A 26,011-nucleotide genomic window follows, 5' to 3' on the forward strand; every position below is an offset into this window, starting at 1 on the left:
AGGAACACCTGGCTGGCTTAGTCAGTGGGGCAGGTGACTCTTAAAAATAAATCTTTAAAAAAAATAATAAAATACTTCAGCAAAATAAATGAAAAAAGGGACAGATGGAGCAAATGTGGCAAAACCTTGAATAATTGTGAATTTGATTGATGGGGATATGAAGGCTTATTGTACTATTCTCTTTACTTTGAAGTTTTCTCTTTCATGTTTGAAGTTTTCATATTAGGGAAAATAAATTGTCTCCTGTATATCCCAGATACAGTAGGCAGTCAGTGGCACCAGTAGTACTGGGTACCGCATTTTAAGAAGTCCTTTCAAGTAGACATGTGAAAAATGCTCAACATCACTCATCATCAGGGAAATGCATATCAAAACTACAGTGAGATACCACCTCACACCTGAATGGCTAAAACACAAACAGCAAGTTTTGGCAAAATATGGAGAAAAAGGAACCCTCTTGTACTGCTGGTGAGCATGCCACTGTGGAAGACAGGATGGAGGTTCTTCAAAAAGTTAAAGATAGAACTATCCACTGATCAGTAATCACAGTACTGGGTACTTACCCCCCAAAATACGAAAACACTAATTCAGCGGGACACCTACACCCCTATATTTATTGCAGCATTGTTTACAATAGCCAAATTAGGGAAACAGCCCAAGTATCCATTGATAGATGAATGGATAAATATGTGGTATATATACATGTGGAATATTACAAATGGGGCGCCTGGGTGGCTCGGACAGTTAAGCATCTGTCTTTGGCTTAGGTCCTGATCCCAGGGTTCTGGGATCGAGTCCCATGTCAGGCTCCCTGCTCAGTGAGTGTCTGCTTTCCCTTCTCTGCCTGCCCCTCCCCACGTCATGTTCATTTGCGCTCACTCAGATCAATAAAATCTTTAAAAATAAAAAGAATGAAATACTTTCATTTGCAATGACATGGATGGATCTAGAGAGTATAATCCTAAGTGAAATAAGCCAGAGAAAGACAAATACCATATGATTTCATTCATATGTAGAATTTAAGAAACCAAACAAATGGGTAAAGGAAAAAGACAAATCAAGAAACAGACTCTAACTGTAGAGAACAAACTGATGGTCACCAGTGGGGAGGTGAGTGGGTGTGGGGGTGGGGGAAATATGTGATGGGGATGAAGGAATGCACTTAAGATGAGTACCAAGTGTTATATGGAAGTGTTGAATCACTGTATTGTACACCACCTGAAACTAATATAATACTACATGTTAACTATACTGGGATTTAAAAAGTAAAAGCTTTTCACAAAAAGGAGAGAGCAAATGTGGTAAAGAGCAGATTAAGAAGTAAGTTGACTGTGACGAGTGGTGGTTTGACTTCTTCCTTGCCGATTTGGATGCCTTTTATTTCTTTTTGTTGTCTAATGGCTGAGGCTAGGACTTCTGTAACACTCAATGTAGGAAACCTAAGAGTCCACCAAAAAATTGCTAGAATTTATACAGGAATTCAGCAGAGTCACAGGATATAAAAATCAATGTAGAGAAATCTGTTGCATTTCTGTACACCGATAGTGAAGCAGCAGAAAGAGAAATCAAGGAATCGATCCCATTCACAATAGCACCAAAAATCATAAGATACCTAGGAATAAACCTAATCGAAGAGGTAAAAGATATGTATGCCAGAAACTATAGAACGCTCATGAAAGAAACTGAAGAGGACACAAATGGAAAAACATTCAATTCTCTTGGATTGGAAGAACAAATATTGTTAAAATGCCTATACTACCTAAAACAATCTACACATTCATTGCAATTCTTATCAAAATAACGCCAGCATTTTTCACAGAGCTGGAATAAACAATCCTAAAATTTGTATGGAACCAGAATAGACTCCGAATAGCCAAAGTAATGTTGAAAAAGAAAAACAAAGTGGGAGGCATCACAATTATGGACCTCAAGCCCTATTACAAAGCTGTAATCATTAAGACAATGCGGTGCTGGCACAAAGACACATAGATCAGTGGAACAGAATAGAGAACCCAGAAATGAACCCAAAACTGTGTGGTCAACTAATCTTCAAGAAAACAGGACAGAATATCCAATGGAAAAAAGACAGTCTCGGGACACCTGGGTGGCTTAGTGGTTGACCATCTGCCTTTAGCTCCCGGGGTCTGGGATCGAGTTCTGCATCAGGCTCCCCAGAGGGAGCCTGCTTCTCCCTCTGCCTGTATTCCTGCTCTCTCTCTGTGTGTCTCTCATGAATAAATAAATAAAATCTTTCAAAAAATTTTTTAAAAAGTGGAAAAGACAGTCTCTTTAACAAATGATGTTGGGAAAATAGTACAGCCACATATAGAATAATGAAACTAGACTACTTTCTTAAACCATACATGAAAATGAATTCAAAATGAATCAAAGCCCTGAGTGTGAGACAGGAATCCATCAATATCCTAGAGGGGAAAGCAGGCAGCAACCTCTTAGACCTTGACTGTAGCAACTTTTTGCTAGACACATCTCTAAAGGCACAGGAAACAAAAGCAAAAATGAACTATTGGGACTTCATCAAGATGATAAATCTTCCGCACAGCAAAGGAAACAACAAAGCTAAAAGGTAGCCAATGGAACAAAAAAGGTATTTGCAAATGACATATTGGATAAAGAGTATCTAAAATCTCTAAAGAACTTCAACTCAATACCCAAAAAACAAATAATGCAGTTAAGAAATGGGCAAAAGATATGAATAAACACTTCTCCAAAGAAGACATCTATATGGCTGACACATGAAAAGATGCTGTGCATCATTCGACATCAGGGAAATATGGATCAATATCACAATGAGATACAACCCACCCGTCAAAATGGCTAAAATTAACAACACAGGAAACAACAGATGTTGGTAGGAATGCAAACTGGTGCAGCCACTCTGGAAAACAGTATGGCGGTTCCTCAAAAAGTTAAAAATAGACCTATCCTGTGACCCAGCAATTGCATTACTAGGTATTTATCCAAAGGATACAAACATACAGATTCAAAGGGGCAGGTGCACCCCAGTGTTCATAGCAGCAATATCCACACTAGGTAAAATAGGGAAAGAGCTCAGATGCTCATCAATTGATGAATGGATAGAGAAGAGGTGTGTGTGTGTGTGTGTGTGTGTGTGTGTATACATATATATGTGTATGTATATGTACATATATGCATACATACACATAAACAATTGAGTATTACTCAACCATCGAAATTTTACCATTTGCAACAATGTGGATGGAACTAGAGAATATTATGTTGAGCGAAATAAGTCAGAGAAAGACAAATACCATATGATTTCACTCATATGTGGAATTTAAGAAACAAAACAGAGGAACATAGGGGAAGGGAGGGAAAAATAAGATGAAATCAGAGAGGGAAACAAACTATAATTTATGTAATAAATAAATGGATGGCGTCTTGCACTGAGGGAAGACCATCCATGATTGCTACAGCAAGGCAAGTCCTGATTTCATAAAGGTTTTTTTAAAAACCTTAAGAATGGAAACTGTTTAACAGTAAGATGGCCTCCCTCATGAGACTGGGTGCCTTGTCTCTGCAACTTGTAATAAGAATCATCTAAAAAAAAAATCATCTACTACTAGGGATTTTGTTAGAGAAGGTATGTTTGATTCTTTCAAATTTAGCATTTTGGGGATATAGGTAGTCCCTGCTTTTAAGTTCTTGAAAAGCTCATTAAAAATGCTGGAAGGGGGGGCAGCCCCGGTGGCTTAGCAGTTTAGTGCTGCCTTCAGCCCAGGGCATGATCCTGGAGACCTGGGATTGAGTCCCACATCAGGCTCCCTGCATGGAGCCTGCTTCTCCCTCTGCCTGTGTCTCTGCCTCTTTCTCTCTCTCTCTCTCTCTCTGCCCCCACCCCTGTCTCTAATAAATAATTAAAATCTTAAAAAAAAAAAAAAATGCTGGAAGGTGCTGTGGAACTCCCCTGTTCTCCATGCTGTAGTCCTGATGGAAAGTGTTGAATGCATGGATGCAACTGAAGGAAAGAGAAGTGGGTTTGTTTGTGTAATGAGAGATCGCATCAAATGTAGTGAAATTCCCCATTTTCACACCTGCCAGTGGTTATTGTACCCCAAGTCCTTGCTGCAGTGACTTGACTGAGCTGCTCTGAAAGTCACTGGAAGGGTTTGTGGAGTGTCTCTGCACCAGACCCCAGGCACTCTGTTCTGACTCTCAGTTTGCATGTTCATGTTTTCTCTGTCCTGTGCCATCCAGTTCTTAGTTACCACACAGTGTATTATTCCCATTCTTCATCTTTACCTCGAAGTTCTATGTTGTTTCTCATGTGCTGTGGGGAGGTAGATCTTTACTTTTCATGTCATTATGTGCTAACTGGGGAGCCAAAGACTTCTATCCAAGTAAAGTTCTTGGGCTTTATGACAGTTGCTTGGAGATTTTGTGATTTTTATCTTTTTCTTTCTCTTTTTAAATTTTATTACCCTTATTACCTCCCTGGATATGGTCTAACACAAAAATGAATGGTAAGATCCATGAATCTTTGGGACCCTCTTGCCATTTCTTATATACAGTTCTAATGGTTTCTGCAGGGCAGTCCAGAAGAGCATTTTGTGTAACTGATTTGCAAACAGAATGTGTAGGATGGCTGCTGTTTTCCTGACTGAACCCTGAATAATGATGACAGCTTAATAAATTCAGCTTGCCAGCAAGCCTCACACTGCAACACCTTCCCGCAGCTTCTGAGTAATCATTCTTTCCTCCTCAGTTTATATGACAGTCTGCTCTGCTGATGCCCTTTGTGCCTTCAGAAGCTCGCCTTCGGCCCTGCAGACGTTGCTTCAGAAAGCACGTCTGTTTTCTTCAGCTTCCCAACCTCACTTTGATTCTGGCATGTTCGTCTTTAGTCCTCTCTCACAATGTTTTTACGTGAAAGTCTTAAGACTTTCAAATACAGCGAGCAGTGAAATAGAACTGCTTAGTTTTCCTTAACTTCTCCTGTAACTTGTCAGTGGTAACCTCACCTTCTCTAGCACCCAGCCTGGGTACAGGCAGTACTCCAAAATCACCTTCAGTTCACTTCTCTTCATGCCTCTCTCGACTCAGGCACCTGTCAGTTGTGTTTTTGTTTTTGTAAATCCAGATGCTCTTCTTCTTTACAAGTGACAAAAGACTTCCTGAGATTCACTTTAAAACAGTGCTCTGCCATGTTGGGCCAGGTTGAGAGGGTTTAATGGGGAGTCATGTTAGGCTCTCTACTTTAGGATTTGGGTGTAATTTTCCATAATGAAGACAGATTATTTCACTCATGCCTGAAGTCAACACCTGTGATGTCTGCCTCTCCTGAGTAAGCCATTCTGAATAACTCAGAATTTTTAATGACTTCCTTATTCAGGAACCATAAGTAGTGGCTTATTTCCTGCCCCCCGCCCCCCCTTTTTAAACCTGGCTTTCCAGTCTCTCCTTGAAGGTCTGATACCATCCAGCATTTTTCTCATGATAGTCTTAATCTAGTCCGATTGTTCACACTTTCCCAGAAGAAATGTTCCTCTCAGTATCATTTACACTGATGGTCTTCAACTGGAGAACCCACCCTTTTCCTTCCTCCTATATGTCCTAATCCTTGGAGGCCTACCTCACCCTTTAAGCTTCTGTAGCTATGCCAGCAGGTCACTGAAGGGATCTCTCATCTTTATGACTTCTGAAGTTCTCCTAGTTTTATCAGGATAATTCAGCTCTGCCCTCAATCGTTTGTTCACTTGTACTGCTCATTCATTGCATTGTGGTAAAGCACGTTCTACCCTATCCAGAAAGCAGCTTGTTCTCCACATCACCTGACAGAATGGCTGTACGTGGTACACAGTAAACATTGTTGGTGGTCTCACCTGTAAACCATATGGATTTGGGAGGAAATGCTGAAAACATATATATTTGCTTAAATCCAATTTTTCTTTCAGGCTCGTGATGCAGAGAGCATAATGCTCAACCTCGCAGGACAGCTCATCATGATGCAGAGGGACAGATCGGGCCCTCAGATCCGGGAGAAGGACAGTAACCCTAACCAAAGGAAACTGGTGAGTAAAATTCAAGTCGTGTAGACCATTAAAGATAAAGGAATAAAATAATTTAAGAGGAGAGTATTATCTTGTGACTTGGAAACTGGAAAAGTATATATTAGTCTTTAAGCCTCTAGGTATAAGACTGTGAAGGGTAAGAACATCCTGAAACAATCACACAATGTTCCATACTTCAGGTGTTATTGCTTGGGCATTATTATTTGCTAATTCTAATGGGAAAGTAGGATATGTTGGTGAAGTTTGTGGGTTTTTTTTGTTTTGTCTTTTTTTTAGATGTAAATACACATACTTTGAAAGGCAGAGTACTATTCTTAACTCTAATTATAGAGTCCCCTAACTTTCTCAAAAGAAGCTGTGCTATCATTTTGAAAGACTTAAGAGATTAATGCAGAGGAACTTCAGAATATACAGATTTAATAGGAAAAACAACTCCTTGTCTTTGCTTCTCCAGCTGCCGTTTTGTCCTCCCGTTGTCCTGGCCCAGTCTGTTGAAAATGTCTGGACGACGTGTCGAGCAAATAAACAAAAGCGTCACCTTCTGGAGGCTCTCTGGCTGAGCTGTGGAGGGGCAGGCATGAAAGTCTGGCTGCCTCTCTTCCCAAGGGATCACCGCAAACCCCACTCCTTCTTGTCCCAGCGGATCATGCTGCCTTTCCACATCAATATTTACCCCCTGGCTGTTCTGTTTGAAGACGCATTAGTCCTTGGTGCTGTCAATGACACTTTACTCTATGATTCTCTGTATGCTCGGAACAGTGCTCGGGAGCAGCTGGAGGTGCTGTTCCCTTACTGTGTTGTGGAGAGAACCTCTCAGATCTACCTCCACCACATTCTACGTCAGCTGCTGGTCAGGAACCTTGGGGAGCAGGCCTTGCTCTTAGCCCAGTCCTGTGCCACTCTCCCTTACTTCCCTCATGTGCTGGAGCTCATGCTCCACGAAGTGCTGGAAGAAGAAGCTACCTCACGGGAACCCATTCCCGACCCTCTGCTTCCCACTGTGGCGAAATTTATCACCGAGTTCCCCCTCTTCCTGCAGACGGTTGTTCACTGTGCACGGAAGACTGAATATGCCCTGTGGAATTACCTTTTTGCAGCTGTTGGAAACCCCAAGGACTTGTTTGAGGAATGCTTGATGGCTCAGGATTTGGACACAGCTGCCTCTTACCTTATTATCTTACAGGTAACAGTTCTCTTCTTAGGAAGGTGCAGGAATTAGTGAGCTTAAACTGAGAGGCGGGGACTCTGTCTTGTGTTGGCACTGTGAGTGTGTTCAAAGGATCCGTACAGTCTGGGTTTCTATTCTGTGTAGTATAATATATACAATAAAATGAACATATTGCATAGGACATGCAGTAATACAGAATTATTTTGAATATTAGTAGGTTTGAGCTAATAGCTAATTTGAACTCTCTGTCCGAGTCTCTCACAGTGATAGATTTGTCTCCTCCTAATGCACAAGTGCCAAGGGGCTCTGGGTAAAGCCTGGGTCATCTTAGCAGAACTCCTGATGGTGGGGTCCCCATTGCAAGCTGACAAAACTCAGGCCTGCCACAGTGATCTCTCTCACTGCACATGGTTCTTTGAGACTCCTGAAAATTTGTGTCATTATGTATTTGACAAAAGGGCTTGATAGTTGTTGTTCTTATCAGTCTGATACAGATGTGATAGGCTGCACTTGGCAGTTCTTTCAAATGACTGCAAAGTTGTTTTCATTGATATAAGAAGATAGCCATAGACTGGGTTTAAACTCTGCCAAATCACACTTCTTGTCAGCTTATAAGCTTCAAGACAGCTGATAGAAATCAGAGGAAGTAGTCAAGCCAAGGCAGAGTGGACTGGCCCTGAAAGTCTGTAATTCCTTGGCTAGTCTAAAAAAGCCACAGAATGATAAAAATAGAAACAAAATACATGCTGCTGTTTTTTGTTTTAGGTCACTCTTTAGACTTTGAGTGATCTGCCCAGCAGTGAGACTGGACACTGTCTCTGTATCAATTCCAGCATTGCTGTGCATCAACAGATCATAATTACAGTTTAACTTATACTACCAGGTGCCTTTCGCCTGAAGGCCAAGGCCAGCGATGTGGTTAAGTCTGTGAAAGAATTAGGACTCTTTGTGTAGCAGTTCTACCTCCTGTTGCCCAGAGCCAGGAATACTTTCATCACAGCCACAAAAAACACACAGGAGGCAGACCTGAGCCTTTTGGAGCCCGGCAAAACTAGATTTGTGTTCTTGCTTTTCTGCTGGTCTTCCGCAAGTGACTGAACTCTGTTTCCTCATCTGTAAAATAGGAATGGCATAACCACTTTGCAGAGTTGCTGGGAACCAGGAAAGAGAATATGGGTCAGGTTTAATCAAGGTATCTGAAGTGTAGCAGGAGTTCAGAAAATCCTAATTTATAGTACACCAGCAGAGTGTTTTCCTCACTTTTCCTTGCATGATACTTTGTGTGTGTAAGTACTTTTTATTGATCCTTTTATTCTTCTATTAAACATTCCCCTATAGAGGTGTAGCTGCATTCCTTCTCTGGTATAGAAATCATAGAGATAAAGAATTGCTCATGCTTCCCAAATCACCGTATAAAAGGAATGCTTGTCTTTGGTTGTTTCTGTAGAATATGGAAGTCCCAGCAGTTAGTAGGCAACATGCCACCCTTCTATTCAACACAGCCCTGGAACAAGGCAAATGGGACCTGTGTCGACACATGATTCGATTCCTTAAAGCCATTGGCTCTGGAGAATCAGAGACCCCTCCATCCACGCCTACAGCTCAGGTTGGTTGCAGAATTGCACAGCCTCTCTAGGCCATCCACCTGCATGGTATCTTCTCTAACTGTACCACACATCATGTGTAATCTTAGGAACCCAGTTCAAGTGGTGGATTTGAGTTCTTCAGGAATCGAAGCATCAGTTTATCCCAGTCAGCTGAAAATGTTCCTGCTAGTAAATTCAGCTTACAGAAAACACTGAGTATGCCATCTGGTCCTTCTGGAAAAAGGTAAAAGAATAATGAGCCATTCCTGCTTTTAGGGCATTCTGTGACACTTGCATTTCAGGGCAGTTTGTTAAATTGGATCTTATGAACAGTCATTTGATCAAAGGCAATTCATTTTTCCATTTCCAAAAAGCTTGGAGATCACACAAAATGCTTCCCTTCTTCTGTCCTCCAAAGTTCGCTTTGTTACTCTTTGAAGAGTTTCTGTCCCTTGTCCTAGAGTAGGTCTTGTGTACCCATTCTGAAGGTAGCTAATTTCAAGTTACCCTGATAGTAGAGGACCAGAATAAAAAGGAAGATAATTAAATCTGCACATAATCCAAAAGCCTTCTTATAGTCCATAGTTTTACCTTTCTTTCCAGCTCTACCTCATGACAAAAACATAAAATTTAGTCCCCATGTACTTGACTCTCCTGTGACTCTCTTTACTGGAGAAGTCTTTAAACAGTGGGAGAGCCAAGAGGAAGTGTGTCTTGAAGACAGAAGCCTACATCACCCACAGATGGGTTATTGTCTCCTGGGCAGTTACTATGAGCCCATACTAAACATTATAAAATAGAATTTCCTCTGGTTTGTGAGGTCCCTGTGGTCCTTTCTCTGTTTTGTTACATGTTCTCTCTTGTCTTTTCTCTCTCCTAATCCTTTCTTTTATATTGTGTTCATTGTTAGGACAGTGCTTGATACCTAGTGAGAACTTACTGAACATTTCCTATCGTGATATTTGACTACTATTTCTTATCATAGCTATTTATACCACCCTTACTCTCAACATCTCCACACACAGTCATGGGCTGTATACAAGTTAAATGCAACCACGAGATGTTATGATTGCCAGGCAAGCAGCAGCTTCTCAGCCTTACCCTCGAAGAACGTAATTACTGGCTGATACATATTAAATGCTCAGTATGTGCCAGGCATGGCTCTAAGCATTTACACGTGTATGTCTTTTCATCCTTACCAACCTGTAAGGGTAGACACTGTTGTTACCCACGTGCTGTGGGTGAAGAAATAGAAGCCCAGAAAGTAAGCTCACAAGTAGTGAGTGGCAGAGCCAAGATTTGAATCCAGACAGTCATCCGGCACTCACTGAAGGCACCACATCACCCAGTTCCCAAACCAGTCAGGCCACAGCAGCCCATATGGGTAAGGGATGGTAGACTATGTACAGCCAAGTTAAAAACTTTTTAAGCATCAGTTGTATGTTTCTGTGTCCTTATCTCCCACTCCCATGGACAGACTTCATTTCACTTTATGTCTCTCTTTTGAGTTTCTTTCATTTGATCTCCTCACCTCTTTTCACTGGGCTCTTCAGATAACAGCATTATTTGCTCCCTTTTTTACCTTCAGCCAGTCACCACCCTTCTACTGGTTTGGCTTTGTCCATCTCCTCTCTTTTCCTCTTCCATATTTCCATTCTGTGAGTATGTTCTAAGAGCCTGCTGTGTTCTAGGTATTGTTCAGCAGCTCATGGTATCTTGAGGAAAGTCCAGGTGCTCTGTCTTCATTCAGTCCAGACTCCATCTTGGGCCTCTTACCTCCTCCTCAGCATTATCAGGGCTGCTGTGTACAACTGTGTGAAGTCATCCAGGAACACTTTCTGTAGCTTTCCTTTGCTCCTCCTTACAGGTGGAGCAAAGACAGTGACTGTGCTGAGAACATGTATATTGATATGATGCTCTGGAGACATGCTCGGCGTCTCCTGGAAGAAGTCCGGCTGAAGGACCTCGGCTGCTTTGCTGCCCAGCTGGGCTTTGAGCTAATTAGTTGGCTGTGCAAGGAGCGCACGCGGGCCGCACGGGTGGACAACTTTGTGCTGGCTCTGAAGAGACTCCACAAAGATTTCCTGTGGCCTCTGCCCATCATCCCAGCCTCCTCTCTCAGCTCTCCTTTCAAGAATGGAAGATACCGAACAGGTAATGTGGGCTTGTCTCATTCAGTCTCAGATTATCAACAAGGTGAAAGTTGGCTGAATAGAGGAGCTACCACACTGCTCTTGTGGGAAGTTTTGAAATTGATTAGTCATAGAATTCAGAGTAAGCTAAGTTGTGATTTATCTGATAGGACATTCCAGAGAAGTGGTAAGAATGCATCTTTGAGAGTTTGGGCCATCTTCTAATCTAGGAGAAGACAAAGTGAAACTATTTTGATGAAAGAAAAATTAATTTTTAGTCCAGATCTTTGAAAGAAGACTGTTCTCATGACTATTATGAAAATCCAAACAAACACCTAATTTATTGTAGCATTTGGAAACTTCATCTCATAAGAACCAAGGAAAAGCACTTAAAAGATGAACAGAATAAATTGTTTAGTGCTCATAAGAGACCTGATGATGTGTGTTGACTGTCAGATGGTATTACACAGGCATCCCCTTGGTTCCAGCCCCGATTGCCTGGTTCGTGGGGGGATGATGCGGTTTCATTGGCTTTGAACTTTCAGTGTCCACGGGTAGTGGGGAAAGAAGCTGAAATGACTGAGTTGGGAACAGTGGTGCGTGCATCTTTTGAATTCCCACTTTCTTGTTTGGGGGCCTGCCTTTGCAGTAGGAGAGCAGCTGTTAAAGTCCCAATCAGCAGACCCTTTTTTAAACCTTGAGATAGACACGGGTGTCTCTAATGTACAACGAAGTCAGAGCTGGCTTGGCAACATCGGCCCCACCCATCATGAGATTGACACGGCCTCATCGCATGGACCACAGATGCAAGACGCCTTCCTGTCACCTTTATCTAATAAAGGTAAATGTCATTTTAAATCCTAACTTTTCCTTAGTTCCTTTGGAGGTTCTTGTGCTCTAGCACTTCAGAAATAGAGCTTCAGTCTTTCAAGATAATGTCCTTGAGGATTAGTCATTAGAATCTGCTAGAGAGGTGGATAGTTTCTAGAACAAGGCCACACTGGCCTTAACTAGACTTCGCTGTATTTACATGAATGAAATAGGTAAAATCTCACTACAGACCAGTGATGATAGATGAAACTTCACACTTGATTTTGATGATACAGAAACACTAACTGAACTTGAAGTAACCAAACTTATCTCTCTGGAAAGAATACCATTCTTCTCATAAGTACACATGGATCATAAAAAAATGGTACTTAATTTCTTCTGTTTCTTGTTTTATTAATTTATAGGATTTTCCTGTCCTCTTATAAGTTCCTACATAATATTCTTCCTTTTGCCTCTTAGTCTTCAAAGCCTAGATTACTTTCTGGCCCTCTACCAAAAACTGAGAGCCAGTCTCTGCTCTCACAGTATTAGTGGAGTCACTGGTGAAGAGCTTTATGGTGGTTCATGGTGCTGAGGCTTCGGCAGTTACAGGAGTGGAAGAAGCAGTTAGTCTACTTGTCTGTAGTTTCCTTCCTGGCTGAGCTCTTGCTCGGGGTTGGATTTTCAGTCTCTCATCGCTGTTTCTGGAGCTGCTGCTACATGGAGAAGCTTACAGCTGCCATCAGTTTTGTTTAAATTGTGGAAGATATACATAATATGGACCATTCTAACCATTTTTAAGTGTCAAGTTCAATAGGGTCCAGTACATTCACATTGCTGTGCAGCCCACCTCCAGAACTCTGTCTTGCTGAGCTAAAATTCTGTACCCATGAAATAAGAGCTCCCCCACCCAACCTCCCCAGTCCTCGCAGCCACTGTTCTATTTCCTGTCTCTGTGAATTGGACTACTGGAGAACCTCATATAAGTGGAATCATACAGTATTTGTCTTCCTGTGACTCAAGCTTATTTCACAGAACTCATGTTCTCAGAGTTCATGCCTGTTGCAGCATGTGTGGGAATTTACCTCCTGTTTAAAGCTGAATGGTATTCCATTGTGTGTGTATATATATCACATTTTGTTTATCCATCCTTTTTTTTTTTTTTTTTTTTGCCACATCTAAGGATTTCTTTATCGTTGATGATCATTACAGTATTTCACATTCAAAACAAAGCTTCTCATAAGGACCTCACAGATCGGTCTACACGTAAAATATGATTTATACAAACAAAACCCACAAAGAAAAAAAAACTGGCTGGCTGTCCCAGGTTGGTGCAGAGATAGGACAGGGGCTGCAGGCTGCACTCAGGGGCCAGGTCTTCCGAGGAGAAGCGCCAGGAGAGCCCAGGTAGTGACCACACCGCAGACCTGTAACAAGCAGTTGATGTTCGGGGAGTGTCTCCAGTATCGGTACAGGGAGACCTGCAGGGTGGGGTGGCCCCTGTACTCCTTCAGGATGCTCCGAGCATCCTTAAACTTATTGGTCAAGAGCAGGAACTGGCTCCGTGAGAGGCGCCGCACATCAAACTTGCAGACATTCTGAAGAATTGATGAACATTTGGTTGCTTCTACCTTTGTTTACTGTGAATAATGCTGCAGCAAACATGGGAGTTCAGATAGCTTTTCAGGATGCTGCTCTCAATTCTTTTGGGTATATACCCAAAAGTGGAAATGCCAGATCATAGGGTTATTCTTTAATTTTTTGAGGAACTATCAATCTACCAACATTGACAAAGGGTTCCAGTTTCTTGACATACTGCCAACATTTACAAGCTGGGTTTTTTGTTTTGTTTTGTTTTGTTTTTATAGTAGCCATCCTAAGAGATACAAGGTAATGTCACTGCCTTTTTTTTTTTTTTTAAAGAAAACTCTATTTAAAGAAATCATTTCCAATATACTTAAAAATTAGAGATAATAGTAGTATGGAACCCTTGCTCCTACCCCCCCATGTATCTGTTACCTAGCTTTAGCTACTCATTTACTTATGAGTAGCTTTAGCTACTCATCTACTCATTTAGCTACTTATTTACCAACTCATGACCAAATTTATGTGATCCTTTCCTATATTATTTTTTTTTTCCTTTCCTATATTATTAAACCAAATCCAAGACATGATATGTTTTATCTGTGAACATTTCAGTATGTATCTTTAAAAGGGCTCTTAAAAAAAAAAAAAAAACAACTCTGTAACTCCATTTATATCACTCTAAAAATTTAACAGTAATTCCTTGACTTATCAAATATCCAGTAAGTATTCAAATTCCAATTGTTTCATAGTGTCATAAATTTTTTTATGGTTAGGACCAAGATCCAGATAAAGTTCACACATTGTCATCTTCAAAAAAATGATTGGTCCCCTCCCTTTTTTTTTTTTTTAAGATTTATTTATTTTAGCACGTGGAGGGGAGGAAGGAGCAAGAGGAAGAGAAAAGAAAGTCTCAAGCAGACTTTGTGCTGAGTGTAGGGCCCAACACAGGGCTTGATCTCATGACCTCAGGATCACAACATGAGCCAGAACTGAGTGAGATGCTTAACCAGCTGGGCCAACCCAGATGTCCCCTACCCCATCTTTTTCTTTCTTTTTTTTTTTTTTTTTGTACCCCTTGCAGTTTAGTCATGGATGAGACTTGCCTCCATGATTTTCTCAAAATGTGCATTTTGGTGATTGCATCTTCATGGTTTAACACTTCTGTATTTGTTGTAAATTAGTAATTGAATTTAAAGACCAGATCAGGGGCACCTGGGTGGCTCCACGGTTGGGCATCTGCCTTTGGCTCAGGTCGTGATCCCTGGGGTCCTGGAATGGAGTCCTGCATCAGGCTCCCTACAGGGAGCCTGCTTCTCCCTCTGCCTGTGTCTCTGCCTCTCTCTCTTGAATAAATAAAATCTTAAAAAAAAAAAAAGACCTCATCAAATTCTAGCTAGATTTTTTTGAAGGCAGGCAAAACTACTACATAGGTAGTGTGTTTTTCCATCCAAAGGCACATAATGTCTGATTCTCTCTCTAATGATTTTTTTTTAAATAGTTACAACTGTGAATGTAACATGGGAATTTTATCAGTTGATATAATGTTAGGGTTTCAAAATTCTGAGCTGAAATCAACATGTGAGAAGCGGCTAATAGTTAAAATGAAGCATATTTTCTACATGAAGCTAGTAGGTAACTTGTGGCACATCTTCATCAGGTGACGAGTGCAGTATTGGCTCAGCCACTGACTTGACAGAAAGTAGCTCCGTGGTGGATGGAGACTGGACGATGGTGGATGAAAACTTCTCCACGCTCAGTCTGACTCCGTCAGAGCTGGAGCACATCTCCATGGAGTTGGCGAGTAAGGGGCCTCACAAGTCCCAGGTCCAGCTTCGGTGAGTTCCTCAGCATCCTGGAAGTACAGGATGCCTCCTCAGGATATTTTGGCAAATAGGGAACAGGGACTACTTTCCTGATAACGACTGGCCTTCTCTGCAGCACTAGCGCCTTCTTAGCGTCGCTTGTTCTGTTTCTACTTACATACAGATACTTGCTACACATCTTCATGGAGGCGGGATGTCTGGACTGGTGCATTGTCATAGGCCTGATTCTTAGAGAATCCTCAATAATCAACCAGATTTTAGTGATCACCCAGTCTTCAGAGGTAGATGGAGAGATGTTACGGAACATAAGGACGGGGCTGCATGCTGTAGACCGATGGGCCTCTACAGATTGGTAAGCGCACAGCTCCTTCAGCTTGTGACCTTGGTACCTAGGCCATCCTCAGCCGAGTCCTATCCTTTCTCAGGAAGGTTTAGTTCTGGTTCACTTTTCTGGAGATTTTTTAGGTTGGTAGAAATAAAAATGCTTTCGCATGTTCCCTTCTTCTGTCTTTAGTCCTCATCCTATGTCTGGCCATATAGGCAAATGAACACAGTACAGATGATCTTAGAATTAGACTGGAACTTGAGGTCTGTAGTTCTGTAGAATTGCTGGTAATAATAACCTGAAAATATCTGCTTGAAAAGATTAAAGACTTTAGGCATGTGTGAATTTAACAGTCCATAGCAGTTACCAGCAAGCCCAAAGTAAGAGTTACTTAGATAGAAGTGAAGAGCCTTGGGTTCTAGCCCTTTGTCACCAATCATGTGTGGATTTGGGTTTTCCCTTACTTGGATCTAGTTTTTTCCTCAGTTGCCAAATTCACTCAGGAAAGATTTACTCTGTGAAGGTTTTTTAATTCTAATACCATTGGACAAAGAATGTCAGTCCTTGCTCCTAGAGTTCAGAAATGTAAGACCTACACTGCACACCAGGAGTGGAACCGCTGTCCTGGCCAGGATCCTAGGAAGCCTTTCCTTCTGATTCTGTGCCCCCTGTCCTCCCCACATCATCTAGCATGGAGACCTCACTATGTTCGTGTTTAGTAGCAGTTAATCCAGAACAGTGTGGAACATTTTGAATGGGGCAATAAAATGCTAATTTCCTTTCCTCTCTATTTAGTCCTGGATATAAGCCATTTTTAAACATCATTAAGCCACAAGTACAGAAGCTCAGTGATCTAACAGAGGAGCAGGTCCAGCCTGAAGCCTTCCAGCCAATAACTGTGGGTAAGACTCCTGAACACACCAGTGCCCGGGCAGAGGAGAGCCGGGGTTCCTCGGGCCATGGAAGCATCCCCCAGGGCGAGGTTGGAGGGAGCAGTCTGGTCAGCCGGAAAGAGGACGACACAGCCCTAGCAGAGGAGGAGGAATCTTTTCAGGATGGGACTTACGACTGTTCTGTGTCCTAACAACAGTGGCATGCCATCACCACGGGCAGTATTAATTAGCGGCAGCGTACAACTGAGGACACTGTGACCTAGTTGGACGATTTAACCAGGGAGAGAACTCAGAGACTCTGGTAAGGTATTATTAAATTTTAACTCTTTCCCTCTAAGAAATCTGACTCCATAAAAATGTGAGATCAAATCATTTTTCATAAAAAATTTTTTTAAGCTGCGGTGGAAATAAAGAGTATTGTACAGTTGTACATGAGAATATTTTGGTTTTATTCTTAAAGAATGGTAGCTCCTAAACCATAGGGATTGTTTTGCCCTAGATGAGCCTACTTTTTCACTACTTCTAGCTTCTTACATGTTTTCTGGTTCAGCGTGTGTCCAGATTGCTTTTTAAAAATAAATGCTAAGGTGCTTGCTGTAGCTCATCAGGTACTTGAGCTACCGGTATGGCCCTTTGGATCAAGAGCACTGGACTCCCTAATTGGGCCTCCTGAGCAGATGCCTGCCCTGGCACAACATGTGGCTGTTGTGATGGAGACATGCTCCTTGGCTTTTTTAGCCCATTAAATCCCAGTCCTGACTTGATGGAAGCTGTTTACCTGTGAGTCAGCCTGCCTGCGTTATTTAGCAAGCTTGATGCCTGCTGGATCAGTGTGGGCAGAAGTCTGGGGGTCTTACCAATTATGCTGTTAGATACCACTAAACTATTTTTTATCAGAGAACTGTATCTTTTTGTGAATACTCTTATGTAAATATACTCAAAGGCACTGTTCATATTTTTAGGGCTTATATTATAATTTGTAAGGTTTTATGTTGGATTCTGCATGGCTATACTCACTCTTGGAATAGAAACCGGGCTTGCTCTTCTTTCCAAATAGGAGCAGTCTTCATAGAAAAAAGCAGGTTTATTGGCTTGGTCATACAGTAACAGAAATGGTCACACTGATCATGAAATGACACAGGTTTTGTGCAAATTAATGTAGTTTCTTATTTATTGCTTTTGTAAATTGAATAAAAATGGACCTTTATGTAAATAGACTGCTGAATCCTGTATTATCACGGCTACTAAAAATTACTATGTGAAGAATGCATTCTTCATTGTAACTTTTAAAATATTTTATGTATTTCTAGATATGACTTAAATTTTAGTTTTCATACATTATGAAAACCTATCTGCATACTCCTTAATTGCTTCAGACTAAACATGTACCCACTGTATGTACTTCCAGTTATCTTATATCAGTATTAATTTACATAGCTTGTTTGTACTGTGCAATTTGAACAAATGAATGCAATGTTATTTTTTACAAAAACAAACTTGTTTATTTTTGTAATAACAATGTATCTGATGTGGACCAAATTCATACCACTATGTAAAAAAGCCTCTCTTCTCATAGTGCAATTACAGTTTAGAAATAAAACTTGGTCCTCTACCCTTGCTTTTTAAAGTAAATGGCTAGACACAGTTGTCCTAGCCCAGGTTTCCCTGGCAGAGAAACTCAAAAGCATTTTGAAATTGCTTAGTTCAGAATTCATCAGACTGTTTTAAATTATTGAATTTGGTAATTTACTATCATTTACTTTTTACAACAAGTGCAATAGTTTCACACAGCAGAACTCCCAAGTGGGTGAAGGATGTGATGATGGTACCTAGTCTTTCTGGTGCTACTTTATTTAAGCCTTTGTTTTAAACCACCTTTCCTTGAATCTTAAGAACGAAAATGTTTCCCTTGTGAGTACATGCAGCCCAGCAAGAAACGAACCGGAAACTCCTCCTGTCCTAGGCCATTAGGAGGAGAACTAGCATTCTTTTTGTGTTTGGTGTGAATATACGGTCAATAAAATGATTTACCATTGTAAACAGCTGTGATCCTTTCAAATCTCCGAATGTGCTGCTGGGTTCATCTTGCACTCTTAAAAGCAGGGCACCAGTAGGTAACCGAACTCCTGTGGTTAACACCGTGAATGAATCTTTGCTCTGCACTTGTGTTTCAGGTAATAGAAATGGGCAGCCCCAAGACAGAAAAATGAGCAGGTTTACAGAAAATTTTTTTTGGTAATTTGTTATATATTTTACTTTTTCTTAATTTATATTTTTGCCTTGTTTGGTTCACATATATCAACTGTTGAAGCCATAATTTTAACCAATGAATTTAAGTATTCAGTATAACTATTTGAAGTTTAAATTATTTGCTGATACCAAAACAAGAAGTCATTTTGAGGGGTAAAGTCGACCTTTGCTTGTAATTAAAATTGCTGCTACTTCTGTAATGTGTATTTTTTTACTTGGTAAAGGGCAATAAAACCACTACATGAACTTTGTTTATTCATCACCTCAGGTTAACAGCAAAAAGTATATTTATTAAAAGCCACGGAAACGTTCTTTTCATTATGTAATTCCACCTCTTAGAATTTTCCTTATGAAGTAACTACAGATTCAGACAGATTTAAAATTTAGAATAAATTTAGATTTATTTAGAATAGGAATATCAAGAGTTGGCAGGATCCCATATGCCTGACTGTAGAAGCTTGCAAGGGAAATCCATCTTGAGGACACAGAAAATGTTCAGAATGTAATAAAAATGATTTCCACCAAATACAATTGTCCATCTAAGTACAGAGGAGACTGGGCCCCGTCTCTAACAGGTGGGATTACAAGCGAATCTGATTCCCTGGTTTCCTTAACCTGTGCCTTTTTCTCTGTGGCTTCTTTTACTTTGCAGGACATTTTTAAGGTTCATCTTCGTACGTTAGTACTTACTCCTTTTTAAGGCTGGATAATGTTCCACTTTATGGATGTACTGCCTCTGTCCATTCACCAGTTGAGGGACACCTGGATGGTTACCGCTGTTTGTCCTGAACATTCACGTGGATAGAAGTTTTTGGTTCTCTCTAGAAGTGAAAATGCTCAGTCATGTACCTGGTTAATGTTTTGAGGAAATGCCTAACCATATCCCAAAGTGCCTGTGCCATTGTCTACACTTCCAGTTGCAGGGGAGGTGGGCTCCGAGTTCTCCCATCAGCACGGGTTACCGGCTGTGGCTTAGTTATTGCCATCTGAGTTATGTAGGAAGCGGTGTCATCACGGTGCAGGTGTGCGTGTTTGTGGTTGGCTAATGTCTTTTCATAGTTTTTAGCCATTTGTGTATCTTTGGAGAAAACTATATTCTTTGCCCTTTTCACAGATTTGTAGGAGTTCTTCATGCATCCTGAATACTAGACCTTTACTGGATATGATTTGCAAATATTTTTTCAGTCCAGGAGCTTGTGACTTTCAGGACAGTCTCCTTTGAAGTAAGGACGTTTTTCATTTTGGTCAAGTCCAACTTTTTCTTTGGTTGCTTGTACTCTGGCATATGTGAGAAATCACTGCCTAAACACATGGTTGTGGCGCCTGGGTCTTCCTCTAAGAGTTTTGCTTTTTGTTTATTACAGTTTTAGCTCCTACTTAGGTCTTTAATCCACTTTGAGTAAATTTGTGTGTGGTATGAAGTGAGGAGTGTAACCTTGTTCATTTGTGTGCTATTCAGTTGTCCCGCCACAATTCACTGAAAAGATTCATTTTCTTCCCCTCCCTGAATTGCCAAAAATCATTTATTTGTGGACTGTCAGCCGTATTCTGTCCATTGCTGTTCTTAACATCCATACCCCACTGTCCCAGTTACTACTTGGTAGGAAGTTGTGAGCACGGGACTTGTAAGTTTGTTTTTCCAAGACTGTTTGGGCTATTATGGGCCCTTTGCATGTCCGTATGAATTTCAGGATTAGCTTGTCAATATCTGCATATAAACCAGCCGGGGTTGTGTTGTTTGTGGGTCCATTTGGAGAATGCTGCCATATTAATGAAACCAATCCACAAACATGGGATTTCTTTCACAGTGTTGGTTTCTAGTGTAAAAATCTTATACTTTTTGTGAGGCTTATTCCCTGTTTTCTTGTTATGGAAATACACGTGTTAACTTACGTATGTATATGTTTCCCTTTAACTGTAACAAGTTTTTTGTGGATTCTTTAGTCTTTTCTCAATAAATCTGTCCTTTCTAATCTGGATGCCTCTTGCCGGACTGCCCTGGCTAGAGCCTCAGGACAGTACTCAGTAGAAGTGGCCCTGCCTTCGGGATAAAGCTTCATCATAGATGTTAGCTGTGACTTTTTCATAGGTGGGAATTTCCTTACTCTGATAAAGGTACTCAATTGATACGGTGTATTACATTGATTTTTCAGGTGTTAAGCCAACTTTTCATTCCATGAATAAATCCCACTTGGTCATGGTATAGAGCCAAACTTAAAAAATTATATCAGTACATTAATAAAAATATATGTATGAATATACTTCAAGGTATATTCAAAATATATGAAGATAATTTCCAAATAAAGAGGCCTAAATGCATTTTGGCTTTATTGGCCCTACAAGAAGGCAAGGTGCATGATGCGGAGGTGTACCGAACTATTCTGGGGAGAGGCCGTACTCCCGCAGGTGGACAGGAGTGAGTGGTGGACCACTGGCGGAAAGACCATGTCCTCTTCCTGCCCCCATGATCCTTCTGGATTAACCCTTCAATAATTTTCTTTGCCAATAGAGAGGATTGTAAAAAGCTCGACATTTAACAAAGTGAGATTCACTATTTCATTCCACAAAAAGCTTTCCAGTGTTTCCTTGTTGAGCGCTTTGCTCACATAACCCTTCTGCCCCCTTTCTGAGCCATCTATGTCTTTTAAAAGCAATTAAAAATGCTTTTTAAAAAGGCTTTTAAAAAGACTCTGTAGATTCTAAATAACCCTTTAAAGATGGGGATACAGAAGAACAAACCATAAAGATCTGGTTTTTCAGTTAAAGATACTAACAGGTTAAAAAGTTTATTTCAGTAACATAAGGCAACAATTCAGTGAAAAGGAAGTAAAGACAAGCGTTTTTCCTGTGGCTTCCTGAGTGAGCAGCTGGGACCCTTTCATGGTGACGCTTAGCCATCCTGTCCTGCTCATTGCCATCAGCTAAAATGTCAAACACATATTTCATGCAACAGTCTGTAAATTTCCAGCATTTCTTCAAAATCACAGTTCTTCACATTTTCACTGAATGCTCAATACTGGGCTATTTACATTTAAATTCTGTAGGAAAAACTGCATTTGTTAGAATTTGAAAAGACCCTTTTATAAGTGAGCTATGAAGGATGAGATACTCCAGCCTCAGAGGCGGGAATATTAGGGATGTAACTCCTCAGCCCTTTCTGGTACCAAAACAATCTGCCCCAGTACTAAGCATGCCCTGAGACGAGTGAGCATCCTGAAAACCAAAACAAAAGGAAAATAATGTGAAGGCAAAAAGAAAACCATGATCATTACTGAAAGGCAAAAGAACATTCTTCCCAAAGGGGGAAAAAAAATTATGAGTAACTTTCTTTATAAAATGCCCTTCCTCAGCCTAGGACGCCCCCCCCCCCCCCGGCAAATCTCAAATTAACCACAGGGACATTTGAAATTCATTTAGAGATTACTTTTTGTCCACAACTCTGATTCTATACAAGCCACAAACACTGTAGTCCTTATTCACCACCTGACAAATTCAGGCCTGACAGGTGGGGGGCGGGGTGGGGGCAGGTACTTGACACACTTGAAACTGGTAAGGAACAGTTCCTACAAGGTCCCCGATCCTTTCACATGACAGCCAGGGTCGGGGGTCACAGACAAGGCAGTGGCGGAGCAGGATTACAGAAGCATGTCGCACACACAGCAAAAGCAGCTTCAAGGATTTCCTTCTGGGGTGCACACGTGGTGCCACTGTTTTACTATGGCTTTTCTTTTAAGTGGCTTTTTGGCCTATGCTTGCTAAGCTTAATCTGTTCAACCTTTTCAATTTCTTAATGGAAAAAAGCAAGCACTCATCTCCCCAAACCCTTCCACTGCCGGAGCCTCACAGCCCCGAGAGACCCTGCCGAGACCCGCCTCCCAAGCCACGCAGAATGGAAAGCACCTCAGCGGCTCCAGGTACTGCAGCCTCATTCCCATGTCAGGCACCCCCTGGAGCCCGAGGAAAGCCAGCCCTGCTGGATGGATGCACACTTGGACAAAACATAGGAGTCAGTGCATCAAAAAATTATGCCCCGAAGGATCAACCTTGGATAACAACACTCCTATTAAATGAATATTTATAAAATGTCCAGCCCCAGCAGGACATGTGGCTAAACAAATGCTCCTCTTAAATTGGCAAAGTGGAAGAGGGAAAAGGTATAGACTGGGCCTTGAAAGCAACTCAGGAAAGCATCACAGAGATGGCCCTTGGTCAGTGACCGCTTGTGGGAAGGACAGAGTCCCCAGCTCGGCACAGGTTCCCACACTGGGGGCTGGGGCCTCTGCGGTAACTGCCTTCTAATACCTATGGTTCAGTCCCGAGGTCTGACAAAACCGAGCCGTCCACTGACAAAACAAATGGTCTTGGGCTTAAATTGGGAATGTCATTTGTCTCATTAACTTACAGTACCTTTCTACATCGTTCATGATCCTAAGGGGATTGAAGTGGTTTGTTGGCTTTTATCCTTAAGGTCATATAAAATGACTTACGTGTGCAGTGGTAGTACCCACATGTGCTTAAGTGCCAGGAAACTGGCATTTTCAAGTGTCAAAAAGGCCATGCATTGCTACCCCCAGCATAACCATTGGGGTGCTTGGCCCTGAGGAGTGTTAGCCCACTAAGCTCTCTGAACGTGTGCTCTTTAGCAATCACCAACTCACACGCATCCCTGTGACGCCAGGAGAAACCGTGTCACATGGAGTGTCCTGCTGGGCATATACTCAGAGCTCATCCAGAAGATTAAAACACAAAGAGCTTGTAGGTGCACACCCAAGCAGAGGGAAATGTCCAATCTGGGAACTTCTCCTTCAGAGCATCCAGCTGGGAGGATTTCTTATCTTTCCCAGAAAGGTAGTGGGCAGCAATGGCCACGGTGACCATTCCTTCAGGCCGTTCTTCCAAGACCTGGTAGAGAAAAATTAGTTTAGTTCTCCAGCTCTATGAAGGCAGAATAATGATCCCAGATGCCACCGCGGAGCCTGACCAGTCACGGCAGCAAAGCTGGGAAATTCTCACCTGTACTTCAATCCAGAACTGCCATGCAGAGGCCCGGAGCCCGTGGGAGTAAAATACGAAGTAGTCCCCGCCTTTACTTGTGACTGGGGTGCCATTGCCAAGAGACCACTGAGAAAGTGTTGACCCTTTGTGGGTTCGAACGTAGAAGGACATGTGGCTTGGTCCTATAAGGAGAGGAAGAGGCGTTACCTCACCACCAAGCCAGGCTAGGAAGGACTCGCCTCCTGTCTCCCTGAAGATCCTCCTACTACAGCCCCGTATTATCAATTCCACTCCTGGTATCAATGAGGCCCAACAGGAAAAGGCCAAGAATTTACAGTGATATAAGAACCTAGTGCACATGAGTCTATCAGAAATCTAGGGAATAGGCTTCATATAACCAAAAAAACTTCAAAAACTATACCAAGGGAATAGACAGGATTGCAATATACCCACCCACAATACGAAAGTGGTAGGAGACTGGGATGTCGTAGGCACCCAACATTGAAACACTGACCGGGAGAGAAGAACGCGGAGTGAGCAGACTTGTAGAGGCTTGTGAAGCCAAGGCCATGAAAAACTGAGATAGTCAAAGGTTACATACATCATCAAAACAAAAATATAGACCTTCCTAAATGCCAGAAAATATATTTTTTTAAAGAGCGAAGAAGACCTTCCCTACAAAAAAGGAATATAGCAAATAAAGCACCAAACTGAGGACAAATGCATCAGTCATAAAAATAAATGTGAAGAGACCTAATCAACTAAAAGGAAAAAAATTTCAAGTTGGCTTAAAATCCAGACCCAATCATCTACCATATTCAACAAACAAACTTAGGTTCAGAAAGGATAAAAATAACAACATGAACAAAGGTACTTCAGGCAAGTGAACAGTTTATAAAAAAGAACTCTTTCGGGGAGCCTGGGGGCCTCAGTGGTTGAGCATCTGCCTTTGGCTTAGGTCATGATCTCTGGGTCCTGGGGTCAAGTCCCATAGCGGGCTCCCTGCTCCTCCCTCTGCCTGCTGCGCCCCCTGCTCGATATCTCTAAATAAAATCTTTAAAGAAAAATCATCTCAGAGAAAAAAAAAATTAAACAGGATTCAAAACAAATGCATTACATTGTAAAAAGGCACTTTTTATTTGTTTTTAAGATTTTATTTATTCATGAGAGACAGAGAGAGAGAGAGAGAGAGAGAGAGAGAGGTGCACAGACACACAGGCAGAAGAAGCAGGCTCGATGCAGGGAGCCCGATGCAGGACTCGATCCCAGGTCTCCAGGATTAGGCCCTGGCCCGAAGGCTGCACTAAACCGCTGAGCCACCCAGGCTGCCCAAAAGGCACTTTTTAATACTAAAAGCTTTAATTCAGAATGATACAAAATTGTGAATTCTGTGCATCAAGTGACAGCAACTGCCTGATGAAACAAAACTACAGGAGATGCAAAAAGATATGCAGACAGACACTGGTAAGTCCATTGTCACATGAAACATCAGTTGAACAAGAAGGATTTAAACGTGAAAACTAATGGTCAGTGAAGTAGATCATGGGGATAAATATACCTAAGTTTAGAAGATAAATTCTGCAGTATCAGCATGCAGAATAAGCAAAAATCATTCATAAAATAGTAGCTTATAAAGAAAATATCGGTTCTATAAAGTTGAAATATTACAAGTAACACCATTAATTCAGTAAACCTTAAATTGTCAATAACAAAACAAAATGGTCTTCTACGTGCAGATTTTAAAAACCAATTTAAAAGACTTGGGTGGGAGGGGGTGCAGCCCAGGTGGCTCAGAGGTTTAGTGCCTCCTTCAGCCCAGGGCCAGATCTTAGAGACCCGGGATTGAGTCCCATGTTGGGCTCCCTGTATGGAGTCTGCTTCTCCCTCTGCCTGTGTCTCTGCCTCTCTCTCAGTCTGTGTCTCTCATGAATAAATAAATAAAATCTTTAAAAAATAAAAAAATAAAAGACTCTGGGGTGGCTCAAACTCTTGGTTTCTGCTTGGGTCATGGTCTTGTGGGACCAAGCTCGGGTTGGGCTCCCTGCTCAGCGGGGAGTGTACATGGATTCTCTCCCTCTATTTCTCCCACCACTTGCACATGCTCTTTCTCTACATCCTTAAAAATAAACAAACATATAAAAGACTCAGGTTAAGAAATCCAAACAAAAATTACAGATGGCTCAGGGGTTAAGTGTCTGCCTTTGGCTCAGGGTATGATCCCGGGGCCCTGGGATCAAGTCCCACATCGGGCTCCCCACAGGGAGCCTGCTTCTTCCTCTGCCTATATCTCTCTGTGTCTCTCAGGAATAAATAAATAAATCTTTTTAAAAAAGAGGTTTTTTTTTGTAAATAATGAAAATATTACATATCAAACTACTCAGTACATGTAAAA

General features: G+C 41.5%; 2 protein-coding genes across 5 annotated transcripts in view; one reads left to right on the plus strand and one right to left on the minus strand.

Annotated features, from left to right (window-relative positions):
* Positions 1-18,414, plus strand: part of RIC1 (RIC1 homolog, RAB6A GEF complex partner 1) — a 146,373-nt gene extending 127,959 nt beyond the window's left edge. For 3 of the 4 annotated variants that reach the window (XM_041745431.1, XM_041745432.1, XM_041745434.1), the window contains 9 exons: positions 5,934-6,050; positions 6,505-7,233; positions 8,666-8,824; positions 8,912-9,048; positions 10,672-10,958; positions 11,586-11,777; positions 14,991-15,168; positions 15,320-15,508; positions 16,277-18,414. In XM_041745431.1, coding sequence (XP_041601365.1) covers positions 5,934-6,050; positions 6,505-7,233; positions 8,666-8,824; positions 8,912-9,048; positions 10,672-10,958; positions 11,586-11,777; positions 14,991-15,168; positions 15,320-15,508; positions 16,277-16,565 — 2,277 coding nt within the window. In that variant the 3' untranslated portion in view covers positions 16,566-18,414. The remainder of the gene's footprint in view (positions 1-5,933; positions 6,051-6,504; positions 7,234-8,665; positions 8,825-8,911; positions 9,049-10,671; positions 10,959-11,585; positions 11,778-14,990; positions 15,169-15,319; positions 15,509-16,276) is intronic. The other variant, XM_041745433.1, reaches the window with a different exon arrangement.
* A 2,962-nt stretch (positions 18,415-21,376) lies between these two features.
* ERMP1 (endoplasmic reticulum metallopeptidase 1) overlaps positions 21,377-26,011 on the minus strand; it is a 42,556-nt gene continuing 37,921 nt past the window's right edge. The window contains exons 14-15 of the mRNA XM_041745435.1: positions 23,638-23,801; positions 21,377-23,526 (exon numbers count right to left, since the gene is read on the minus strand). Coding sequence (XP_041601369.1) covers positions 23,362-23,526; positions 23,638-23,801 — 329 coding nt within the window. The 3' untranslated portion in view covers positions 21,377-23,361. The remainder of the gene's footprint in view (positions 23,527-23,637; positions 23,802-26,011) is intronic.

This window comes from Vulpes lagopus, chromosome 2 (assembly GCF_018345385.1).
Source record: "Vulpes lagopus strain Blue_001 chromosome 2, ASM1834538v1, whole genome shotgun sequence".
In the NCBI taxonomy this organism is placed as follows: domain Eukaryota; kingdom Metazoa; phylum Chordata; class Mammalia; order Carnivora; family Canidae; genus Vulpes; species Vulpes lagopus.